Source organism: Leptopilina heterotoma, unplaced genomic scaffold, assembly GCF_015476425.1.
Source record: "Leptopilina heterotoma isolate Lh14 unplaced genomic scaffold, ASM1547642v1 Lhet_55, whole genome shotgun sequence".
Lineage (NCBI taxonomy): Eukaryota > Metazoa > Arthropoda > Insecta > Hymenoptera > Figitidae > Leptopilina > Leptopilina heterotoma.
In genome coordinates, this window is record NW_025111119.1 from 65,184 (window position 1) to 76,240 (window position 11,057).

The 11,057-nt window shown below is 22.6% G+C and overlaps 2 protein-coding genes across 2 annotated transcripts; both read right to left on the reverse strand.

Moving 5' to 3' along the window:
• Positions 1 to 353: 353 nt before the first annotated feature.
• On the reverse strand, positions 354 to 2,254 carry LOC122508636 (thymidylate synthase). The gene is made up of 4 exons (XM_043622101.1): positions 1,864 to 2,254; positions 1,229 to 1,492; positions 890 to 1,152; positions 354 to 803 (listed from the first exon to the last, which is right to left on the reverse strand). The coding sequence occupies exons 1-4, from the start codon at positions 2,099 to 2,101 to the stop codon at positions 594 to 596; spliced, it is 975 nt and encodes a 324-aa protein (XP_043478036.1). The 5' UTR covers positions 2,102 to 2,254; the 3' UTR covers positions 354 to 593.
• A 1,018-nt stretch (positions 2,255 to 3,272) lies between these two features.
• LOC122508633 (transmembrane protein 184C) lies at positions 3,273 to 11,054 on the reverse strand. Its single transcript, XM_043622099.1, has 7 exons — positions 10,750 to 11,054; positions 8,796 to 9,121; positions 8,454 to 8,490; positions 7,954 to 8,231; positions 7,649 to 7,855; positions 7,066 to 7,281; positions 3,273 to 4,132 (listed from the first exon to the last, which is right to left on the reverse strand). Exons 2-7 carry the CDS (start codon positions 9,041 to 9,043, stop codon positions 3,829 to 3,831), a joined length of 1,290 nt encoding a protein of 429 aa, XP_043478034.1. The 5' UTR covers positions 9,044 to 9,121; positions 10,750 to 11,054; the 3' UTR covers positions 3,273 to 3,828.
• Between the last annotated feature and the right edge of the window lie 3 nt (positions 11,055 to 11,057).

The window sequence follows — 11,057 nt, forward strand, 5'->3', positions numbered from 1 at the left end:
AAATTAATTTTTCTCTTGAATTCATTATTTTTCTAAATGGAAAATTTTTTTTTATTGGAAAAACAAAATATTGATTTTAAAAGGATACGAAATGGGTCATTTTTCTCTTAAATTCAAAATTTTCTCCTAAAGTGAAAATTTTTTATTTTAAAAGAATAGAAAAAAATTAATTTTTCTCTTGAGTTCAGTTTTTTTCTAAATTGAAAATATTTTTGTATTGGAAAAACGAAATATTTATTTGGAAAAGAATAGATAAAAGGTCATTTTTACATTGGATTTAATTTTTCCTAAAATAAAAATCTTTTTTTTTTGGAAAAATACGAAATATTTAAAAAGAATAAAAAAGAAAAAAGTTCATTTTTATTGAGTTTATTCGTGTAAGTAAATAAATGTTAAGAAATTAAATTTGTTTTAAAAAGAGAAAAGCAAAAACGAAGCTTTATTTTATTAGAACTTTATGTTTTCTTTTTATTAAAAATGACGATTTATTCTCTTAGTAACGATTAAAATATTTTTCTATCTTTTGTCGTCAATTTAAAGTTTTTTTATGTACATGGGAAAGAAGAAGTTTTTGTTTTTTGGAAAAAAAATAATTAAACAGCCATTTTCATAGCAATTTTACCGTGTGGATTGTATCCTTCAATTTTAAAATCATCAGCAGTAAAACTATCGATATCAGGAACGTCACGTGTTATTGTGAATTTTGGAAATGGTCTTGGTTCACGTTTTATTTGTTCCTCGAGTGCCGTCACGTGATTTGAGTAGACGTGACAATCGCCCATGTTTATCACAAATTCTCCCGGCTGGAAAAAAAATTATTATTATTCTATTTCTTCAGACGTCACAAATTAAACGTCTTTTTCGATTTTTTCTACTTTATACAATTTACCTTTAAATTGGTGACATGTGCCAACATGTAAGTGAGCAATGAATACGAGGCAATATTGAATGGAACACCCAAACCAACGTCGGCGCTTCTTTGGAACAAAATCGTTGTAATTTCTCCATTCATCACTAAAAATTCCACGAGAAGATGACACGGTGGAAGTGCCATTTTTGGAATATCCACTGGATTCCAAGCTGACATTACCATCCTCCTGTCATTTGGATTATTTTTCAAAGTCTCTATTATATTTTTCAGTTGATCCACCCCTGTTTAATAATAGAAATCAAGTCAGAAGAAATACTTTAAATATTAATTAATTATTAATAATAAATGTAATTCAACCTTGACCAGTATAATCAGCGTGCATGTTTGTATATTCAGCACCAAAATGCCTCCATTGAAATCCATAGACAGGACCTAAATCTCCCTCTTCTCGATCAGTGAATCCGCAGGAATCGAGAAATTCTCGTGAACTATTCGGATCCCAGATATGAACTCCTTTTTCCGTTAATTCTTTGGCGTTTGTCGATCCGCGTATAAACCAAAGTAATTCCTCAACGACTCCTCGCCAAAAGACACGTTTTGTCGTTAAAAGTGGAAAATTACCTTGAAAAGAAAATTTTTATTCTTATTTTTCGTATCGATTTTAAAAACATGTTAAACTCTAAAAAAAATTTGTTTTTTAAAAAAACATGTTAAAAAAATTTATTAACTTATAATAATAAATAAATATAATATTTATAGTTATTAATATTTTATTAAACTACTATTTTATATTATTATTATTACTATTATTTTATAATTATAATTTAATTAGTTTTTTAATTTTTTTTTAATTGAAGTTAGAATGATTTCAATTGGCATTATTTTTTCTTAATCCATACGATAATTGCGATATTATATTACTCACACATACAATTATGAAAAGTTTCAAATTACCAATTATATTCTTATGTGATAAAATTCTTAATACTCACCATTTCGAAGGTCAAAACGCATTTGTGGTCCGGCAATCATAAATGTTCCAGTACCAGTGCGATCGGATTTTTTAACACCGTGATTTATGATTTTTTTTATTAATTCCAAATACTGATGTTCCTCGTGCTCCTTCGTTGTGTCTTGACAAATTTTTCCATTTTCATTCAAATTATTCTTACCATTCTCGTTGCATTTGTCATTTTCCGAATTATTCGTTCCGATGTTTTCTACTTCCATTTTTTACCTTTAGTTGTTAATGTATAAAGTACAAGTTTTTTTTAGTTAATAAGAGAACTACTTGAATACCGTATTTTCCAAATGAATATTTTCTTGAGTGGGGTTATAGTATTTATTGAGTTTTGCGCGGGAACTAATTATATATGACGCCGGGAAATAATTCTCCTTCGATTTGTTTTGTAAACAAAAGCAAACATTGCACGTTTTGTCTCAGTGTGAACTGACCTTTAGAGTCGGTCAACAGAGGTTTTATTAGTGATTTTTGTTTTTACAGGGTTGGCATTGTTGCACATTGTTGTTCGCCTATGTTCACAACAGTTCACAATAATTGAATTCTTGATTTTATTAGAATTTTTTTTAAATAATTGAATTTCCAAGAAAAAATTTATTACTTTTAAAAATAATTGAATTATTGTGATAAATATTGTCATTTATGAAAATAATTGAATTTTTCAAAGAATTTTATTAAAATTCCTCAAAATAATTGAATTTTCGGGAAGAATTTTTTTATTTATCGACATAATTGAATTCTTTCGTAGAATTATTTATGTAAATAATTGAATTCTTGGGAAGAATTCTAATATTTTTTTAAATAATTGAATTCTTCTAAAGAATTTTATAAACATTGTTTTAAATAATTAATATTTTCGAAATGTAATAAATATTATGAAAATTTTTTTTTAAGTAATTGAATTGTCGTGGAAAACTTTATTTGTGAAAATAATTGAATTTTTTTATTAATTAATTTAAATAGTACCTTAAAAATAATTGAAATTCTTTGATGATTTTTATTATTTATATGAAAATAATTGACTTTTTGTTTAGAATTAAAAAAATTTTTTTTAAAAATTGATTTTCCATGAAAAATGTTATTATTAGTGAAAGTATTTGAATTATTGTGAAGAATTGTATAAAAATTTGGTTAAATTTGATTCCTTATTTTGAATCCCTAATTTAATGGATTTTTAATAATTTTTTTTAAGAATAAAATAAAAAAAGAGGAATAAAAAAAAATTGAAAGAGACAAAATAAACGATTTAAAAATAGAATTAAAAAATACATAAATCGGAGTTTTATAAATAATATGATTCATTTATTATTGACTAAAAGTATAAACATTATTATTTACAATATTTGGTTTTTTTTTGTTTTTTGTAGATTATTTTGGTAAATACGCAAGAAAATTTTTTTTTCCATTTTGCGTATACATACATTTCATTTTTCATATATTGTAATTTTCAAACATCGCCCTCGACATTTCAAATTATTATTGAAATTGTTTAAAGGTAAATTTTCATCTTTTTTTCTTATTCTTTTTTTTTATCACACAGGCTTGATAATAATCTCTGCTTTTTTCTACCGTTATATAATAATTTTTTACAATATATATTATATTATGTGTCTATATATAATATATAAATTATACAAATATTTGCTTTTCACATACAACCATTATTCTTAATATCGCACCTAATTCAAAGAGGTAATTGTTTACCTATATTTATTTTTAAAAAAAGAATTCTTTTTTAAAGCTCAATTTTACCAAAATACGATTGTTTCGTATTTTTCATCGAACCTTCTTCTTTTTTTGCTTACAAAAAAAATGTAGAAATACATAAAAAAATATTGATTGACGAAAGGGAAGAATTAGTAAAAAAGAAAAAAAAAGAAAGAAAGATAGAAAGAAAGAAAGAAGAGGATAAAAATAAAATTTGGATTTTTTTTTCCTAGGCATTAATTGAATTTGAATTTGAATTGTTCTGGGGTTCGGTGGTGGGCTCGTCGCCTGCGAGGAGACACTCACTTGAACCAGAACTTTGTCCGGATTCACCGGAATGATAACCGGATATTGATGAACCGGGTGCACTTTTTGAAGTCTGGGTCTCTGGTAATAATGACGTTCTTTCGGTGACACTTCCCCATGGTTGTTGATAGACATTACGTCCTCGTATTCGACGGCTCAATGATGATCCCACAACTCCCAAATGTTCCTTAATGTCGTTATGAACGTCCGATACGTCACATATTGCCCTAGAACGAAAAAATTGTTTTATTTTCTTTTACAATACAAATTTTTAAAATAAAAAATTATTATTATTTATTTTTTTTACTTTTTATAATTGAGGATTGCCACAAAAATTTAATTTTGTTTTTCCCTGATTTCCAGAGAAAATTTCAACTTTTTTCCTGACCCCAAAAGAATATTCTGATTTACTCTCAAAATTATTAGATACTCAAAAAAAAAATGTTCAGATACATTTATTTGCGAATTTATTTAATTGGAAAATTATTCGAAAACATCAATAACTTTATTTTTAAATAAATATTTAATCGTATTATTATTTTTCCATTAGGAATTAAAAATTTTAAATTCAAACCTTTTGAAATTTGATAACATACAAGAATATATATTATTACAAAACATGAAGATATCGATTACTCCGAGTCTTCGACTCGGTGTGATCGATTTCTTCAAGTTTTACAACAAATTAAAGATGACCGAGTGATAAAATTATTTTTTAATATTTTCAGAATATTGTTTATGAAACTTAAAAATTATTTTCATCATTTGAATTCAATTATTATTTTCTAGAATTTTTAACTAGTTTTTTTCTTCTTTAAATAAATTATTTTTAATAATTTTTGAAAAAGTTCTTCTTTGAGAATCTTTTAATTTAAAATTTAAATTTAAAATTCATTTTTAAATGAATTGTAAACAAATGTTTACAATTCAATTTTACGTGAAATTTCGATTATTCGGAAATTCTTCAATTAAATACATAATATTAGAAAATAAAAACTTCAAATAATTTCCAAAATAAATTGAAATACTTTATCAAAAAAATTAATTCTACAGAATTGATTGTTAAAAGTATGAAAAATATAGATTTTCAAAGATTTTAATTAGAAAACCTTTTCAAAATTCAATTATTTCTAAATATTTATGTTAAGGCTTTTCATATTTAATTATTATCTAAAATTTTAAATAAAAATTCATTTGTAAATCAATTTTTGTTAGAAACTTCTACGAGAGTTCCATTATTTAAATACAAAAATAAATAATTTATTGAATAATTAAATGTTTCTTTAAATTGAATTCTTATACATAATTTTATCAACAAATTTTTGAATATTTAAATTCTTTCGACGATTTTTAATAACATTTTTTTAAATAATTTCATTTTTTAAGGAATTCGATTGAAATTGTATTAAAAATCATTGAAATTCTGCAAGAAGTAATATTATTTATGAAATTAATTGAATTATTGCGAAGAATTTTATAAAAAAAAAGGTTCAAACAATTGTTTTTTTTCGATGAAATTTATGCAAATTCTATTTTTAATAATTGAATTCCTGTCAAGTTTTCAATATTGTAGAAAATAATTGAATATTCGTGTACAACTTTGACAAAATCATTTTTAAATAATTTAATTCTTTTGGGGAAATTTTATGAAAATAATAGATATACAAATTGTTGAATTAAAAAAATTTTTGAAAATAATTGCAATTTTGCAATGAATATTGATATTTAAGAAAATAATTGAATTCCTGCTGAAAATTTTGTTATTCTTGAAAATAATTGAATTTCTGGAAATATTTTTGATATTCATCACGATAATTGAATTCTTGACAAGAATTGTATTACATTTTTCAATAATAATTGAATATATGCGAAGAAAATTATGAAAATAATTGAATTTCTGCGATGAATTTTATTTAAAAAATTCAAAAACAATTAAATTAATTCTAAAATTTTTGTATTTTTTAAAGTACTTAAATTTCTAAGAGGAATTTTTTTTATTTATTATGATAATTGAATTTTTGACATGAAATTTATTTGAAACTTTTGAAAATAATTGAATTTCTGCGAAGAATTTTATGATGATTTTTAGAAATAATTGAATTCTTTAGAGAACTTTTATTAAAAGGTTTGAAAATAATTGAATTTTTGTGATGAATATTGTTATTTATGAAAATAATTAAATCCCTGAAAGGAATTTTAAAATTAATGAAAATAATTGAATTTTAAAACATTTTATTTTTTCGAAAAAAATTAAATTGATTGAAATTGAATTGAAATTAAATTAAATTGAATTAAGAAAAATTTTTGAAAAGAATTGAAATTTTGCCATGAATTTTAATAAAATTTTTGAAAATAAGTGAATTTTATTAGTTTTGAAAATAATTGAATTCTTGTGATGAATACTATTATTTATGAAAATTGAATTTTTTATTTATAAGAATTGAATTTTGCAATGAATTTTATTAAAATTTCTGAAAATAGTTGAATGTAGTCGAAGAATTTGTCTATTTATTCATAAAAATAATTGAAATGTTGCCAATTTTTTTTTTTTTTTTTAAATAATTGATTTTCTGCGAAGAATTTCATTAATTTCGAAAATAATTGAATTCTTATGATAAATATTATTATTTATGAAAATAATTGAATTTTGCAATGTATTCTTTAAAAAATTCCTGAATATAATTGAATTTCGGCAAAGAATTTTATTATTTGTAAAGATAATTGAAATTTTGACGAGAATTTAAAAAATTTCTGAATATAATTAAATTTTTCCAATTGTTTGTAATTTCACCAAAATTTAATTTTTTTAGTGTTTTTAATTTAAATTCTTATATAAGTTCAATATTTTAATAAGTAGTTAATATATGCGTATTAAAAAATTGAACTAATTTGAGAAGAATTTGAATTATTTAAATTTTTCTAAAATCTAAGTTCTTTAAAATTTATAATTAAATTCATTCAAAATTAAAATTGTATAAAATTTATAATTAAATTCATTAAAAATTTAAATTGTATAAAATTTTAAATTAAATTATTTTGAAGGATTTTGATTGATTTTTCATTATTTTAATTTGCAAAAAATTCATATTAAAATATGTCAAAAAAATAAGTTCTTGAGAATTTTTTTTTATGAAAATATTATTGAAAATTTGTTTCTTACCTAAAAGCGTCCCACCAGGGCTGAGTCTGGGCCAAATTAACGTAAGGTTTATAACTAAAACTATAATGATGCGCCACTGCCGCTATAAACATTTCTATACAAATTAAAAAATCTTGCAACTTGGACGAAATTTGTCTAATATCTTTAGTATTGTCTGTGTCAAATATACTTGATATAACATTGCAGTAAACGAGTATGGCAATCAATACTCCTTGGCTGAAAAGAGAAAAAATTTAAATAAACATTAATTTTTTTCTCGGATAATTTAACATTATCGTTAAAATCACAAAATAAAAAAAATCTCCAAAACTTTCTATTAATATTTTTATAAATAATTTAATAATTATATATGTGAGAAAAAATCATTCTTTCTGAGTCAAATAAATTTATTTGACTATTTATTTAAATAAATTTTATTTGACTCGGAAAGAATGATTTTTTCTCACATATATAATTTTCGACCGAGTGATAAATTCTACTACATATATAATTTAATAATTCTTTGAAGAATAAAAAAATTGGTTTCAGTAAAAATTGTTAATTTTTAGAATATTGTAAGTGGAAAATTAAAAAGAATACTCACAAGAAGGAAAAGAATACAACTGCCTTTATACATAAAAACTTTCCAATTGGCTTCATTGGCTGCAATGCTTCTGCGTTCGCACGATAAAATAATACTAAACAATACATCGCCACGAATTGCGAAAAATTGTTAAAAGCTACCATATATGGAAAGGCAACATCGCCTCTAAATTCTCCCTCGCCATAAACTCCATTCAATGCGCAAATACTGAAAATAAATAAATAAATTTTCAATAATACTCGATAAAAAAATGAATTAAATTTTACTAATTGCCAAAAATAGAAGAAACATTGTCAATAACATACACGGAAATTAATGTCGATATGGGCCGAACGGCTGTATATTGAAGAATTCCATGTTTACACATGTGAACGAATTCATGTCCCATTTGCCAATTGGGTAAACAACAAAGGGGAAACATATGATGCACTTGAGGCGATATTTCTAATCGGTGTTCTAATTGTTGATCGGAATCTAAATAGGCCAATAGGTACATCATAAAATTATAAATCACATAGGCTTCGTAGCATTCCCTGAGACTGTCGACGTACATACATCCTTCCGGAAACATTAATCCCAACCACTGTGAAAAAATAAAACCGAAATGAAATGAAGAAATTATTTAAAAAAAAGAATATTTTCCCTTTTTAAATAATTTCTTCATTTCATTTCATTCAATAAAGAAAAAAAAGGAAAGAAGAAAATTTATTTAATTTTAATTTGAGAAAAATTAAAATATTAAAAATTAAATCTATTATAAAAAAAGAGTTTCTTTATTAATTTAAAAAGAAATATTCTGTCTTACCGCATTCACTGCATAAATTGGCACCATCCAAAGAATTCTACAAAAAAAGAAGAAATATTACGAAATAGAAACTATGCATTTAATTTTTCTAAATAAAAATTATAATTTCGTTAAAAATTGTGATTAGGAACAAATAGAATTTATGGAAATTTTTTATCTTCTTTAAAGTTAGGAAAATAATTGAATTCTCGCAAAGAATTTTATTGAGTTTTTTTTAAATAATTGAGTTCTCTTTTTGGAAGATTTTTTTGTTGTTGAAATTTTTGAATCTGATTTTATTAATATTTACTTATTATTATTTATGTTAATTAATAATTAATTACCGAGAAAAAAAATTCTTACCTAATAATATATTTCTGTAATTTTGGCTGTGTGAAATAAATCATGTGTTGAATAATTTCATAAAATGCAATAGGCAATGCGAGTAGAACAAAAGCCCCACCGACCAATGCGCCTTGATCCTGCTTTCTGAATCCATTTTTTATGGAATTAGCAATTAAAATAGGCACAAGAATGACAATAATAAGGGCATAGAGACACGTCAACACTGGTAAAATCCATACTCGCCAACGACGACAAATCGAAGCCATTACTTTTAAAATTTACATTAACGATGTAACATACTTTCTTCGAATAATTCACTTTTTCTTCTTCCCTTCGAGAAAAACCTGCAATTTAAAAAAATCCAAACTCAAAATTATTAAATTCAGGAAAAAACTTTAATTATTATTTTTTTCTTCACCTTTTTCGCTTTATAATAATTTTAACATTAACTTAAAATTATTTAATTATTATTTAATAAATGAAATAAATAATTTAACTATTAACTAATTGAACGATTAAATTTAAATTTTGTTATTTTCTTTATTTAATAATTATATTTCATTTGATAATAAATTTAATCCTTTCTATTTAATACATTTTATTTGATAAGAAATTAAATAATTTTCATTCAATATTCAACTTATTTAATAATAAACTAATTAAAAATAATAATAATTAAAAAAAAGCGAAACTAAAATAATATCAAATTTTTTCGTTTCGCACATTTTTTTTAATGATGTAAATAATTGAATAAGTCGAGAAATTTGAATTTCGAAATATTTAAGCTTACTGATAAATTGATAAAATTATAGTTAATTTTAATGTCAAAAATAAATTATTATTTGCGATCTACGCCTTTGTGTTTCAGATAAATTCCCAGTAATTGATAACGAATGAAAAAAAAATAATTATTTCATTTTTCGTCACAGATATTATACATTAAAAGGTTTCCGAACTAAAGATATGATTATTTTTTTTATTTATAGTAAAAAAAAGTCTCAAAGAAAACTAAACAGTTGTTTTCTATTTTTCAATTTCTTTCCAATTTAAAATTAATATTTTTCACTTTTTTTGAATTTTAAAAATATTTTTTATATATTTTTTTTAATTTTTCATTTTTTTCAACTAAACAGACGTTTTACTATTTTTATTTTTAAATCTCTTTCAATTTAAATATTTACAATTTCAAAATTAATATTTTTCATTTTTATTGAATTTTAAAAATATTATTTTTCATTTTTTAATATTTTTATTTAATTACAAATAAAAAAAAATGTTAAGCTTTATTACTTTAGTTATTATTACTACAATTATTATTATTACCATTTTTATTAGTATTATTATTATTATTATTAAAATTACTATTATTTTTTTTTGTTTAACGAGGAAAGTGGAAAAATTTTAATTATTATTATTATTTTATTTGTTAACGAGTGAAGTGGAAAAATTTTAATTACTGTTATTTTATTTGTTTGTTTAACGAGGGAAGTGGATAAATTATTATTATTCGCATTATTAATTATCTTCTTATTACTATATTCATAAAGCTAATTTTAATGAATTAATCATCATTAACCCATTTAGCTGATTAGTTAATTTATCTCATCACTATTAGATTTTTATTGACAATTTAATAATTATTCAAAAATCATGAATAAAAATTTTCTGTTTAAATCTTCTTTTTATTGCGCATCAATGGGAAGAAATATAATTACTAAAAATCAAGGTACAAAAAAGGTAAATTATCTCTAAGAGAAACAATTTAAAATTCAGTTTTAATTATTAAATAATATAATTATTTCAATTCATGAATATATAAAGAGAAAGTAGAGAATGAGAAGTTATCAAATTCTCGAAAATTACAAATGTGAGAAAGAAAATTTTTAAGCCAGAGAAAAAATAGGAAAATTACACAATATTCGTTTGATAAGAGTGAAAAAAAACAATTATTGCAGAAATAGATTTTTATTACCTCTATCTTGCGTAAGCCGATTAATTAAAGAAATTATCGCTCCTTCTCCTTTTATTGTACACACCAAAAAAAAAAAAGAAAAGTCTTTTTCTCAATTCCTAAAATGCTTTTCCGTCAAAATTTCATTATATTATAACATCAACAACGTAGGGGAAAATTGAAAATATTTATCACTGCTTCTGAATTGTTTAAATAATTGAAATTCATTATTTTCCTTTTAAAATTTTTTTATTGAAAAATCAAACTATGAAATGAATATTTTGACATTTGAGGAAGGACGGCTATTTGAGGTTAGGTTGGTGTGTCAA